The following is a 15,584-nucleotide window of genomic DNA, read 5'->3' on the forward strand; positions in this document are numbered from 1 at the left end:
TCCAAAATTAGTGTGCGAAGCGTTAAGTTAATATACACGTTCAAAGCCTTGCATAATTTTGCTCTTCACTATTCAGTGAAGTGGTGGAATCGGGAAGAGTTCAGCAGAAAGGTTCATGACCATAAAAATTAGTTGATAATAATTACACGTACTTATTGGTATGTATCGTATATATAATAATATTCGTTTTAGTAAACTTTAACCAAACAATCTAGCATACAAACAACAATATTTGATATCAATCATTGGATAATCCAGTGATTCACTGACATTTTAATCGCCTTAACTCCCATTGTGTGATAATGGTACAAAAAGTTATGAGATATGGCATGAATTATACCATATGAACTCTGAGACCCATATCTTGAACTCGAACCATATGAATTATAAATAATTATTATAAATTATTGTTTGGCTCAGAAATATTCTTTATATATAGTATGGTAACGTACAAATATTAGGTTAGGTTGAGTTTATCTGTTTTGATGAAAGCCATACGTTAACCTATTCGTTCTCAGTGATACCAGTTAGGACTAGCGCTCTATGTAATTTGTAGTGAGTATACAGCGTTTTTTGCAAATCCAGTAAACACTCCAAGTTCTATTTCTGACACGACTAACACTTTCCTTATTGTGTTACATCCAATTATTATATGCATGTTTGCGTTAACATAAAACATAGACATTGGAGATATTACTTCGTTTCCAATTTCCTACATAGCTTGCATACCTTATTAGTAATATCTGCCTTATATGAATCAAACAAACACAGCTATTCTAACAAATGAAGGTTGTACATCTTTTGATCTCACATCATATTGTCCCGTTGCTGATTTCTATAATTTACTTATAGAGTATTGCTCTCTCTGAGCGAAGCCCCTTCAATAACAAATTCAGCTCAATCTAGGCTCTTGAAGCATTTAAAGTCAATACGTTAGTAAAATTATATCACATTAAAAATATAATAAAAAAAGATATGCTTTTTTCCGACAATTCAGTGAATCGAAAAAATATAAAAATTCAAAGATTATTCCATAAATTTATCGGACAAACACTTGAATATTTAATTCTCGCCTCTTTATAAAATGTGATTGCAATGTATGTTTCGTGTTCCACGACATTTTCCTAGACAATAAGGCAAGCCAAGTCGCGCAAGACTGATCAGTATGACTGAGCATGTTTCATGCTTTATATTCATTCGCACTCCATGATGTAGTAATGATGGAGCACTTTTCGTAAATCTACTGAAACTACATTTCTTCAGCACGCACATAGCCGCACTCACGCATGTCTTTTGAAAGAAAAACCTATTATTTTCGCCTTTACGCTTGTACAAATATTAGTGATCCCCCGAAGATTTAGTAAGGTTCCACCATAGTTCCACCCACAAAATCCTCATAAGTGAACTCGTTTACTTTAGTTTTTTTGCACTTGATTATTGTGCATTAGAGCGAAGAGTCTGAAATAAAATATTTTTGGTCGGGTTTGGGTATAAATATGGATTATAATGAAATAACGAGATAGTTTATTTATGGCATTTTAATTTGTACGAATTAATTTGAGAAAAAAAAACAAAGTATTTTAAAAATAATTCATTCATTTAAGGCACCTAATAAGAGATCTTGTTCGAAAAACTATGTTTCTGGAATGGTCGAAATGGGTTAGAGAAATTTTGGAAGTTACGAAATGAAAAGTATATTGATACGAAAAATTTAAAAAAGAAGGAGAGGTTTCAGAGGAGGAAACAGAGTTACCAAACGCCCAGACGGAACATGACCCAGAAACAAGCTTCTTCCATCTGTATCTTTCGCTATCGAGTCTTCTTAGTTGATGTCATAATCTTTGTGTTTTATTTAAAATCATTCTCTCCGATATAGTTCTGTGCTTTTATTTTGGCTTTAGATTGGTTTTAATGTTATTTATTATTTCCTATTAACGAAGTGGTTCCGTAACGAAATACGGCTGTATTTCAAATTATTTCATCGTCATTGATAACCAAATGCCGGTAACAACTTTTGCCGAAATTTCATGGTTCGAATGAAAGATGATTCGAGCAGACTTTTTCACGACTATAACAACTATCCGAGTTATAATAACGATTAGATGAAAGAGAAAAAGCTAACACAAGATTTTCAACACGTATGATTAATGATTAGGTCATTAAATTATAAGATAATGACTTATTAAATTTCATTGAGGTAATTGAGAAATAGAATCCTTGTCAGAAATATTGTAATCACAATTTTTGAACAATATTGGGTCTCTTACATACTTGTGTACTATATTTTTACTCTTGGTTTTAATATTCTCCGAAAGATTAGCTTTTTGTACCGGAATATATTTTTATGACTTTTCTTTTTCTACCTTTTATAGAACTTAGTGCTGTTCTTCTTTCTACTTTATAACTCGTCGTGCATTGTAAGGGATTTCAATACAGAACGGCAATGATTTTCTGTTGTTCAGTGGGCTTTTATAGTGAAATGCTGTACTATGTATGTATGTATTAGTTATATTTTATAGAATGAATAAGCAGAGTTTTATCAAATCCAATTTTTTGCTATTAATAGTATTATACAAAAAAAGCATTATTCATGTAGTACTAGTATATCATACTCATAATATATAATATAGATATATACTCAACATAATATGTTATGAGTGGAATAATATAACCGTCATAATCATTTGTTATATGATGTGGTCATTTCTCCTTTACAAATGCTTTCTGTACTAAATATGTAATTTAGCAATTGACTGAAAATAGTTGAAATAGTCTTAATAATCATACTACAACAATTAAGATAATGGGACTGAAGAAAATTAATCTCTCTGGTAAATGGTATATGTAAAGAGATAAGTATTGAAGAATATCGTTCTTTTGGATTTGTATAAATAGTCTTTTGAGAGACGCTATTATTATATAAATTTGCAGATATTTAACTCGATATTTAACCTTAATATTATAAATGTGTATTATATATGAAGAATAAATTTATCACTTCAATGAATTGAAACATATGTTGGATAATCTGTATTCGGAGAGTTCTTGTATTGCAAAAGTTTCTATAAGAAATACGGAGAAGAAATACGGCGCGTGCTGGATCAATTGCACGATCATTGAGAGATCAAACAGATTTCACTCATCTTGTATCTTTTTTATTGTTGCCTAGCAATTCAATTGTGAGTATTCATCCATTTTATTTGTGTATTCACATAATACGTCTATATAATGATGTAGACGTGCTGTACTTATGTTATGTACTTTATTCTTCTGAGCTGCTGTCGTACAGTTTTAATGGCTCAAATTACGACATTTTTATGAGTTTCCATATTTTTCTCATTGTAATAAAGTAGACACATTAAATATGGCAAAGCGATTCTTCCCATGCTGTTTTTGTCATTTGCGCATTTCCTCAAATTTGACTGACTGTGAAATTATGTTTCCAAGCATAATTAGCTTCTTAGGCAGATATGCGAGCTTCGTCAATTTGTAGTCTTCAACACTGCGAAGATTGCGACGTAATAAGTTCCTCTGTTTCACGATTACATTTTAATAGCTTCCATGGGTTAAGTGCTGCATGAGAGGTTAGCGCAGTCAGATTGCACGCATTCTGCGCACGAATGCATAACGATATGGCATCTACTATCATCTTCTCCCAGCTACGGGTGTGTTGCACTGTAGGTAGCTGGGGTGTGGGACTCTAACTGACATTGTGGCCAAAATTTCGTCTCTGTTTTGAAAAATAAAAACACTTCTTTTCTTTTGTTTTGAAATTTTCCCTTTAAAAGAAAGGCAAAGTTCAAAGTAAAGCAAATCAGATCTTATCTTCACTTAGTTGGATTTGTTTTGCGAGCTACCAACTGTAGCAAGTTATATGAATAATTTAGTTAGACAGATTTAGTTAGACAGATTTAGTTAGAGTCAGAGCAAGTCTTTATGTAATTCATACTCATATAATGAAAATTTTTGGTGTGGTTTGCTTAATTTGGAATTGGGTTTCTTCATAACGCTTTAGGTAGTCTTCTTTCTTGTTCCTGTTTTTTTTTTTTTTTTCGTTTTCTGTTCTTCTTTTGTCAAGTGGGAAAACTTTTTACAATGAATTAAAGTTCATGGGGGAATATTAATGATGGACTACACTTAAGAGACGCGCTATACGCTTAACCACAAGCGGCGAAGAGACTGGCGGGCAGACAGGCAGACGGCAGGCATACATATAGGTAGGTGCGCAGGTAGACCGATTCCAGTAAGCCAGTCAAGCATGCGTGTTACATGCTAAATAATAAATTAAAGTTAAATAAAATGAATTGTAGTGCATGGAAAAATATTCTTCTTGCTACTTTATTTGTAACTAAATTTCCGCCTGCCAGTTTGCATCTCAGAGCTCCAAGAATACATCACAAGCGGAAGAGTAGTCCATGAGAATTTGCCGACCAAGCGTGACTCGATATGTAAAATGTATGAAATTTTTTCATAACAAAATTCTTGGAATTATCTAGACATTTACTTGTTGTTAACTAAAAATAAACGAACAACAAATCATATTCTTTTAAACAATTTGTTTTCATTTACTCGTAATTATTTTTATTTTTATGTATTTTTCGTTGAAATATTTTTTTCGGCTTAAATGCTTTGTTAAATTATTTTTTGCTACTGTAAACTTTAAAGCTATAAAAATATTTCAATATAAACTAAATTTAAATTATAGTAGAAGATTTTAAAAGATTATTAATACATAGATCATAGCGTACGTGTATCGGCGAAGTGTTAAGATCTATCTATGCAATTTAAATGAACCCATTTGCAATATCAAAGGAGCCGCAACTATAACTGCAATCAATCTTCCCCTTAAAGATGAATTTTACACTGAAAAACACTGAAAAACACTGAAAAACTTATAAAGTTAAGTTTAAAAATGTTTAGGAAATTTAGTTCCGGTGTTAACACCTAAATTATGTTTCACGCTACTATCTTTAAAGATCTAGGAAATTTACTCCTTGTGAAATGTTATTCTCTTGTTATATTGACTAAGGTTAATTGTCTTTCTTATATTAATAACAGAGATAATATAAAAACCAAAAAAAAAATTGCTAATCCAATGCCAATTAAAGAAGCGTAAGAAGAGCTTAAGTAAATCAATTTAAAAAATCATTTTTCCTTACTATTAAATTAATTTTTCATACCAAAACAGTTGTCGTTAAGTATCATACGATACGATACGATATGATAAACAACAACCCCATTTTTTTTTTGTTTTCGATATATGACAAATTTCATATCGGAGGTGTCAAAAATATGTAAATATGTTCCGTAATATTGTTGTCTTCAACTGATAAGTCTTCCAATGACAAACAGAGTTGCAATCACTCATATCAAGTGTCTACCATGGCGAGAGGAACCTGTGTTCAAATTTTATTATCTTTTCACAACTGTGAGTGTAACAATTCACGTTTACAGATACTCACATCTGCGTTTTGTGATATTCTACACACAATACGAAGATATGAAGATGTATATAAGTATGATATATGTATGTATGTGCAGTATGTATTATATGACATATATATTTATACCCAATCCTTTGTTTGTTTAGGACAATAAACAGTTGTCTGTCTTATCGTCTTAGATAAAATTCCTGATTTTGATGTAGTGAAATTTATGCACTTGAAGGATTTGTTTACATGAGATTAAGATAAAAAAATATAAGTTAAAAAAATTAACGAAAGAATGAAATAGAAGGATAATAAATTGTGTTTGTAAATAACAAAAAGTGACTGAGTTTAAGTAAACAAAAGATTTGGTCTGAATGTCTCAATCGCACATAAAGTTTTGTTAGAAATTTACTTAATTAATTTACTAATTTAATTTTTGCACCCACATATCTCTTCAAGTGAAAATACACTTCAATTACATGAAGTGTGTATTTTATGTTACATAAAAACTTATATATCTAATCGCAGTTATTATGTTTGACTATTACAGATCAATTAGCAGATAGAAGCATAGGTAGAAATGGATATCGTCACATTAAGATTATAAATGTCACTTCTATTTTTTTCCCACATTGCATTATACATATATCATATCAATTAAATTAATATCAGTGTTGTTAATCGTTTATGTTTCTTCAAGTGATTCGGTTCAGTAGTAGTAGATACTCCTTATTACCTTTAATCCGGATCAAAATTCCATTTATTTAATTTTCTCAATAGTTGTTGGGTTCCATGCCACAATCGTTCGTTGAAAGTTCTAGTTGAGTTTAGTTGAGCATCGGTTCACTGCAATGGGTAATATGTTTGTACCATTCACAATAGTGAAAGTGTATATAAATTACTCAAAACTTTGCCATCATTGGTGACTTCGTATCAATCTCTTTCTTTTGCTTATAAAAACATCTCAAAGATAATACGTTATCTCCATTTTTCAATTCTATTACTCACTTATCAGAAAGTGAGTAATTTTCCAATACACTTTTCTTCAATTTGTTTCTCAAGCCAATCTAGAACATTTATTGTGCTATCATTATTGAAAGATTACAAGTTAGGTTAGGTTAGATTCAAAGCTAACTCAAATAATTTAAGATTATTGGAAAATCTTCTAATATCTTTTGATTTAAGTTTCTCACTTAATTTTATGAGAACTACATGAAGGTACTAGCAGACACATTTCTGGACAATCGCAGTGCAGGAGCAGATAAAATAATCGGATGTTTCAGTCTGCTTTGCATGTAGATGACGATGTCCTTTAATCCCATTTTAAAAAGGTCTTTGTTGAAATCTATTTTAAATGAGAAATATGCCACTTTTGTTATTCATTTGAATGAGTTCTTTGGAATTTTGAAACAGGTCTAAAATCGGTTCCTTCACAAACAGTTAATATTCAATATTTCTAGGTTCTGGTGCAAAAAGTGGCTATGTGCGTTATGTCTTATTTTACTCTCTTTATAACTCGTTATCTCTTCTTAACTACACGTATCAGGCTAACATTAATGTGTAGTGTAAGTTTCTGTGCCATAGATAAGAATCGGTTTGACGAAGATGGCATATAGTTTCGAAGTTTTGTTTTATTATCAATTTCAAGAGACAATGGTGAGGGGTTTTCAGTCATAATAAACAAGTGATTTCAAGTGTTGAATTCGGGCATGGATGTGTCAAATATTTAGTTTCAAGTACAATCTAATGCAACATATGTTCTGCATTTGTGAAGTAATTGTTAGATAGTAACTCGCGTCCCAAACGAAACGGAACTCACTTAAGTCTTGAGAAGTAACATAAAAGATACATGTTAACTGACTTCTAGGAATTTTATTTTAAGAATCCTTCCGTCTGTATTTGCATTTAGTTGCATTTAATCGACTGCCTTTTTATTTCGTTCGTGTATTTTTTTTTCTTAATCATAATTTATAAGCTTGACTTACTAAACCAAACCACTCAATTCAAAATTATCTCATCTGTTGTCGTTGCTAATATTGACGCCTTTGAATAAAATTCTATTCGCTTAAAAAGCGCATTTATCATTTTAATTTAAAAAAATTAAAAAACAACTCCTCCGCATATTAAAATCAATACGACCGAGTATTACTCACTCATAACAGGCAGGAATGTCTGTTTACACAAAGTTGACTTGTCAATTACTGAAATGGGTCGAGATCTGGGGGAAAAATAAATGCATATGCATGAGTTCGAAACTGAGTTTTTGATTGCGAAAACAAGTTCGAAATTAGCATTTCAGTTGATTCTCTGAAATCTTCTGGCCAGTAAGGGAAATGTAAAAAGAAAAAGTGAATCGTTTTGTGAGTAAAACTCTTCACGCTAGTTAGAGTAAATCTGAAATACTCTAATTAGAAGATTTTTTTTTTGAAAAAAAGATTTTATTTGCAACAATAAAAAATATAAATTATTAAACTTGACTTAGTTAAAAACAAAAAAAGCTCGTCTTCAAATTAATGCCCAAAATTTAACTTGTTTCTTTTTATGGTATAAAAATAATCCGTGATTGAAGCAAGCACTCGCCGTTAAGCCCAAAATCATCTATTAATTACAATTCGAATCACAACTAAGTTAAACACGCTGACACTCAATCAAAAAATCCATTTCAGTTTTGTACTAAAAATAATTAAATTTGAAAATCATAGAAAAAAACCAAATAAAAATTTAACAAAAAACAGAAAAGATAGGAGAAATCGAAATCACATTTTGAATTCGTCAATCCGCAGTCAACAACATTCTTCATCCACAGTTCAGCATAGCAAAGCACAGCACAGTACAGCACAGCACAGCACAGAGCTGGCTGGCACTCCATTGCGAGGCCTACTAAAGTCGGAAAAGAGGAACATTAATTCACTTGGTTGTGTCTGAGTGAACCGAACCGTCGGCGTCGCGTATCTCAAAATAGCAATTGCAGCTTTTCTGTATCTTCGCTCGTTGCCGTTGCCATTGCAGGCAGGCAGTAGACGTAAGGTGCGAGGCGTGAGACAACTATGGCGTATAGGAAGCAATAAAAATTGCACTGGAAATATACATTATGCGTTTTGTAAGAGTTAAAACTTCAATAAAAAAAAAGAAGGGCAATTGAACATTTGAATTGTAGTCCATTCGAATCGACTTTAAGAATCACACTACGTGGTCGTGTTTTATTTTTTAGAAAGTTTAGAATATGTAATTGTTGAAATTCATATCAGTTATTGATAGAAAGGCGGAACACGTTATATATATGTTATATTTAATAAATAACATATAGTAAATATAATATAATATATATAATATAAATTATAATAGGTTAGGTTATGCTGGAAGACCAAAAAGGCCACAGATTAGAGCCTTAATTTTTTTAGTGATAATGTGCATCGCTTAGGATGTGCGTGTTATTAGCGAATTTTATTAGGACTTCAACAAAAACCTTAGGTATGTGCTCCAGTCCGGTAAAATTGACAGCCCCCAAGAATTTTTGTCGAGTTTTCGAGAGAGCCAGGCAGGGTTTCCTTTACATCCGACTCGTTGCATTTCCTACAAGCATCGCTGTGAATTGGGTTTAGTTTACGATCAGACAGTGACCTATCAATATACCAATTAATGTTCTACAGTTCCTTCATTTATTATAATGATATTGATTAATTTTTATAATTACCTACTCCGGATGAAAGTCTGATCTTTAATTGAAACTTACACTTAACTGTTTGCTATGCCTTAATTCTTAATATAAAATATATCACTGAATGTTACTCACTCCCATTAGCCATGGACCTTTCTTACCACTATTCTGATCAATTGTCACGTTTTTAACTTTCATTGTCTGCATTTTATCTTTCTTTAGCTTCCAATTCTTCGCGATATTTCATTTTTCTGGTAGCATTTTCTGACCAATAATCATAGACCACCATACTCACTATGTTTGTTGATTTATTATGAGAGTTTTTAACTTCTATTTAACTTCTATTCTATTCTATAAGTCTGCACACTATCTATCAGTTACCTATTTTTATTGAAACGTTCATTTTTGATAGCAGTTTTTGAGACCCATTAAACATAACATTAGTATTTCTTAGTATGCAAGATCGGTAATTTCTTTTTTAATTTCGATAAGGATTGGTTAAGGATTGTTGAAGTAAATATAAGATATCGATATATCTTTTTTGTAAAAATATACAAAAGGCTCATCTCTCCAACTCTGTCTTTTCCATATTATATTGGATATGAGTCAATATTCTTGACTAAACTGCAAAGTACAGTTCTAGACTATTTAAAATTCCAAATGCTATGTATGTTATGTCAAATGTCATAAAGACAGATGCTGGGTTTTTTGTCTTCTACAGTTAAAGGTCACCCAGAATAATTTAGCCATCAGAGATAATCACAGCAATCAACTGAAATATATTAAACACAATGCGAAGTGCACAAGCCAAGAAATAAAAGCTAAATATTCTACTAACCTAAAATACCCAAATTAAGTTTAAGTCGTAAAATCTTTTTACTAGAAAGAAAACATAAAATTGAATAATCACTCAAGTTGTTTATGGAGTTTGCCGTCATGGACCAATTTCTACGATTTCGAAAAAAATGTGATAATTTCACCGAAAATAAACGCTAAGCTGATTAAATTCTGAATCGGCGCACGTCGAAAAGTAAAACTTAATCGTTCTGCAACCTGAAACCAGAAGAAAGAAAATCTAACCGAGAAGAGGAGAAACTGAGCCTCACTTAAAGCAAAATTAACGAAGTAGAAAAATAGAAACGTACAAGAATTGAAAGAAGAAAAAACTTCGACCGGTGTTTTGACTCTGAAGCTGTAGTAAAAAATCTTATTTATAAATTTTTTAGGTTTAGGTCTTTCAATTTTTTGTTTATGTTGTCTTTAGAGTTGACCTGGTGCAGTTGCAAATTATTTTGAAATTTAAATTTAATTGAAGAGAATTTACATTTTACTTTACAAAAACACGAAATCTTCCGAACTTGTAGTTGTGGAAAACCGAGTTAATTTTCTAGTTAAAAAGTAGGAAGAAGCACTTTTCAGACACGATCCATATTTCTTACACTGAGCACTAATATTTTACTTATTGCATGCCATATATTATACCGTTGACAGAACTTAGTAAGTTGAGGTTGATTGCAGTACGTGATCTGTACACATACCATATACTACATACCTCAAAACCTTGGGTGTGTGGAACGCCCTATTCGAAAATGTCTGTCATTTTCAATAGTGCATAACGTCGCTCAGACTGACATAAAAACCAACTTCACAGCAATAAGCCAGACATGCTAAGAAGTTTGTCGTAGGCAGAGAAGGGGCGATGTGTGGTAGGAAGAGTACGTGACCCACCCACAAATTTAAATGCAGATAAAATTGAAAGACTCCAACTGCAACTGCAACTGAAACTGAAACTGAAACTGCAACTGCGCCATTGTTAGCGTAGGCCGCCCGTTTCAGCGTTTATGCCTTTGTTTCTGTGCATACGTAATGTTTTAAGCACAGTTGGTCATGAGATACAGCGGAGAATGGAATGGAAATGAGTATGTATGAGCACAATAATAACTAACAACAAAATAATTTTACACATAAATGCTTATACATTTCATAAAGTGAATATACGTATGTACCAGTATGTTTCTCTCCCTGCTTCAATATGCCAACCAGCCAGCGAGTATATACATATGCGATGAACTTAAAGTAGCGTCAGTGCTATTTTTACTTGTATTTCGTTAAGAGTCAGTTTTAGGAAGGTTTACTGTTTGCTCATACTGACCTATGCAATAGTCAGAGTCAGCAAGTTGGTGAGGAGAGTAACTCTTCAAATAGTTAGTTTAACTTAATGATTAAGTCCGCATCTTCCGAAACGTGTTACACGTACTAATAATTTTTATTTGTCGTTTTTTTTTTCAGAATCATCGCAATTCAAACGATGAACGTGTTCCACCACATTCACCGCATGACAGCAGCAACATCACACAACCACATCTCTCTCATCACAATGGCTTACAGCATTCAGGTTCACGTTCAACACTTCGTCATTCCATGACAGCAACATCAAATTCTACACCATCATCACCACAATTGAGCGGCATTGTGTCAGTTTCAGGTGGTCAATTGATTTCGAATGGTCATCAGTACAACTCGCAATCATCTGTTTCATCGCAGTCGTCGATTATATCCACCATACCAGCTTCACAGCGCTTACTTGAGGACGCCCTAGCGAAGCCTGCACCATATCCCATGATCATATTACCCATCAATGGTGGTTATTGGGTTGAGGGCACTGAACACGAATGTTCGTTCGATGCACGTGGCAATCCAATGTTGTCGCAAACAACTTGGATGGCTAAATTTGAAACGGATGATACCGCAAAATGCTACAGGCGCTTCTACGCTGCACGCGAGCATTCTAATTTGGTTGGACACGATGAACAGCTCGGTCCGGTGCTTATCTCAGTTAAAACAGAGAATGTGGCTAATCAAGAGCATGTACGCATATTATTGCGTTTACGTACCGGCACCATGCATGAATTGATACCGGTTTCATGCCTAGGTCTTAATCCTAGCCCTGCAAAGATGGTGCGATTACTAAATGATCAAATCAATGTTGATAGTTTCATGCCTGTGGTATGTTCGAAAGCATCACAATTAATCGGCGTCTACGACGAACATGTGCTCGTTTCACACTTCAAATTTGGCGTCTTATACCAAAGATACGGTCAGACAACTGAGGAAGAATTGTTCAGCAATAACAACTCCTCACCCGCTTTCGAAGAGTTTCTCGATGTGTTGGGTCAACGCATTAAATTAAAAGAGCACAAAGGCTATCGTGGTGGTTTGGATATACAGAACGGTCACACTGGTGACACTGCTATTTATGAAGTATTCAAAGAACGCGAAATTATGTTCCACGTCTCAACTATGCTGCCTTACACCGAAGGTGATCCACAACAATTGCAGCGCAAGCGTCACATTGGAAACGATATAATCGCGATTGTTTTTCAGGAATCCAATACACCATTCTCACCTGACATGATAGCAAGTCATTTCTTGCACGCCTTCATAGTTGTGCAGCCACTTGAACCAAATACACCGAACACGCGCTACAAAGTGAGCGTAACAGCAAGAGATGATGTACCTTTCTTTGGGCCAACTTTGCCAAACCCGGCTGTTTTCCGCAAAGGGCAAGAGTTCAAGGAGTTCATACTTACAAAGCTTATAAACGCAGAAAATGCTTGCTACAAAGCTGAGAAATTTGCTAAATTGGAGTTGCGCACCAGAACATCGTTGCTACAAAATTTAGCTGAAGAATTAAAGGAGAAAACACGTGATTTCTTGGGCGTCGATTTGACTGTGAATACACCATCAAGCCCAACGCCCGAAACACCAAAATCTGATAACAGCACTGCTGGTTCACGCTTTATCGATACTGTTAAGAAGGCACTGATATCGCGCGTACGCTCACAGAGCGTAGACACAGGCAATATTTCCAATATGGAGAAATTCTGCGTATCAACGAAAATGAATTCATCTGCTGCATCGACTAATTCTAAAAAGGACAACAGCCTTATCGAGACTCCAACTTTAAATGTAAGTATGAATAATTTTCTTAAAATGTGAAGAAAATCATTAAAATCATTAAAATATTACCTTTTTTACAGACTTGTAGTCGCACTGCCTCAAAGTCATCATCGAAATCAAAATCATCGAACGATTCAACATCGTCCTCGCCTGACATAACGTCGCGGGGACCGCTAAATGGCTCGGGTTCTAATACTTTGAACAACAATAGCTCCTTAAATAACACACACCAAATACCAAAAGAAATGCAAAATAGTGCCAACAGCAGCACAAATACTACACACAGCGCTGGAATTGCCCATGGTATCGGTCTGGGAGTTGGCGTTGGTATTGGTGTCGGTGTAGCTGCAATGTCGGAAACATCGGATGATTCCAGTTTGAACAGCGTTGATCTTGATCCTATGATTGGGCATTTGGATGGCGGTGCTGCTTATATTGACAGCGATACTGGACTGGAGTCTATGTCGTCTGCAGAAGCCACGACTAAAGCATGTTCACTATGCCTTGATGGTGTGCAACAAGCAGCAATGGGTAGCGCATCGAGTAATGAAACGGTCGTAATTATCGAGAACTTGCGCCAGGAAGTAACGCGACTTAAATGCGATAAATTGGATTTGCTAAGACAGAATGTGGTAAGTAAAGGGACTATACGAAGTCCGCTGCGTTTGTAATATATATGAGTAAGAGAGTATATGCTTATTTTCTATGCTTTGTTTCTAGACTTGTCAGCGTGACATAAAGCGACTACGTGAGCGTGAACTATCCTTGCAGGGCGATTTAGCGGCCGCTGGTAAAGAAATTTTACGATTGCGCGACTTATTGAAGGAATATATGCCCGATTCGGCAGCATCGAATCTTTCGATATCACCGATTTAAGTTCAATAATGCATTGACGACAATGACGACGACACAACAACAAGAACAAGAACAAGAACAAGAAATGACTCAACAGTTTATTGTTTGTAGGCTAATAAGCTAAGCAATCGTCTTGGCGTGGAGGAGAGCTTCAAAATACAAAATTTGCAAAGCAAATTTTCGTTTGTTCATAAAAAATGAAGAAAATAAAACCACTGTGCCGTGTTAAACACTTTTTTGTTTTAAGAAGCAGGAGGGCAGGCATGCAGGCAAGCCCCATCGCTCGCCTGCCGCTTCACACAATTTTGTATTATTACTAATAGAAAATTGCAATACTTAAAATTCGAAAATTTAACTTAACAAAAAGAAAAACAAAAACAAAACAAACAAAAAACATTAATTTTATTTAAAAGAAAACACAGACACAAAAAATTACACCAAAAATTTAATTTAAGTCTTTTTTTAAATTTAAGAGTAAATTTTATTGTTAAAAACTTTAAGAAAAACACGAAAAGGAAAAACTTATGCAAAAAAAAGAAAAGAAAAAAAAACAATCAGAAATATCGAAAATGAATCAGAAATGTCTCATTTCCGGCTTACAATAGCCGGGCTTTCGAGCGCTTATTGAGGAGTTGATAACTCCGAATTACTTAAAATTTTCTTTATATTCTCATGTTAAGAAAAAATTTCGATTTAATATTTGTTTCCGTTTCCGCTGAAAAGCATTTCTCTCGTATAAAACATACCGAGGCCCCGCCGTCGCGTTATAACTCAATGGAGTAATGGATCAATGGAGCAATGAAGCATTTCTACGCCTTCAACTGTACACTCCTCACTGAGTGTATGCCTAGGGAAAACTGAGCTTATTTTAAATCTTGAATAATTACAAAAATTTAAAAAAAATGATTAATTAAATTAAATTAAATTAAATGATCTGACTGAAATCGTGCAAAGAGTATGGGAGATAAATAAATAAACGGAAGAGTAGAGCAGGAAGAGTAGGAAATTGCCTTTGGTTCGTACTTTTCGTTTAAGATTTTTGAGATTTTTTTTTTATAATACATTTACATTTATATATATAACTATACAAATATATATATGTATATTTGTATATTCATGTATACAATTTTTTTGTGTTTACTAAAATTTTACTATTTAATACTAAAGAGAGTGAATATATAACCAATGATTAATACAAACAATAACATTTAATATAAAACAATATAAATATTGTTCAGTATGTAAGTTTATTATAATTTTTACGAAATGAAATTAATTTTAAGTTCTTGATTTTTATTTAATTTTTAATTTTTAATTTTTGATTTATAAATCTTATTTTTATTTTTCTGTTTTGTTAATCTTACTTTATTAACTACGAACACACACAGAATTTGCTGTAAAAATACTTTATTTTCTTATTATTAAATTTAATATTGAATATTATTTTAAATTATTATCTATATCACTTAAAAAATATTATTTTTAATCGAGTATTAAAATCGAGTGTAGAAGAGAGAAAAATCAGAAAATGAAAAAAATGTAGTTTCTTAGAAAAATCTATTTGATCTTCAAAGCAAATTATTTAAATAAATATAAAAGTTATTTACAAAAGTAGTTCAACTGCATATTTCTTTTATTTACATTAATAATCTATGTATATATATAAATATGTGCATATAACC

General features: G+C 33.0%; 1 protein-coding gene across 6 annotated transcripts in view; it reads left to right on the forward strand.

Moving 5' to 3' along the window:
* The window catches only part of LOC119662596 (rap1 GTPase-activating protein 1), a 112,959-nt gene extending 97,962 nt beyond the window's left edge, over positions 1-14,997 (forward strand). For all 6 annotated transcript variants that reach the window (XM_038072244.1, XM_038072245.1, XM_038072246.1 and 3 more), the window contains 3 exons: positions 11,377-13,056; positions 13,128-13,679; positions 13,768-14,997. In XM_038072244.1, the coding sequence (XP_037928172.1) occupies positions 11,377-13,056; positions 13,128-13,679; positions 13,768-13,923 (2,388 nt within the window). In that variant the 3' untranslated portion in view covers positions 13,924-14,997. The remainder of the gene's footprint in view (positions 1-11,376; positions 13,057-13,127; positions 13,680-13,767) is intronic.
* Positions 14,998-15,584: the final 587 nt, after the last annotated feature.

This window comes from Teleopsis dalmanni, chromosome X, assembly GCF_002237135.1.
Source record: "Teleopsis dalmanni isolate 2A chromosome X, ASM223713v2, whole genome shotgun sequence".
Lineage (NCBI taxonomy): Eukaryota > Metazoa > Arthropoda > Insecta > Diptera > Diopsidae > Teleopsis > Teleopsis dalmanni.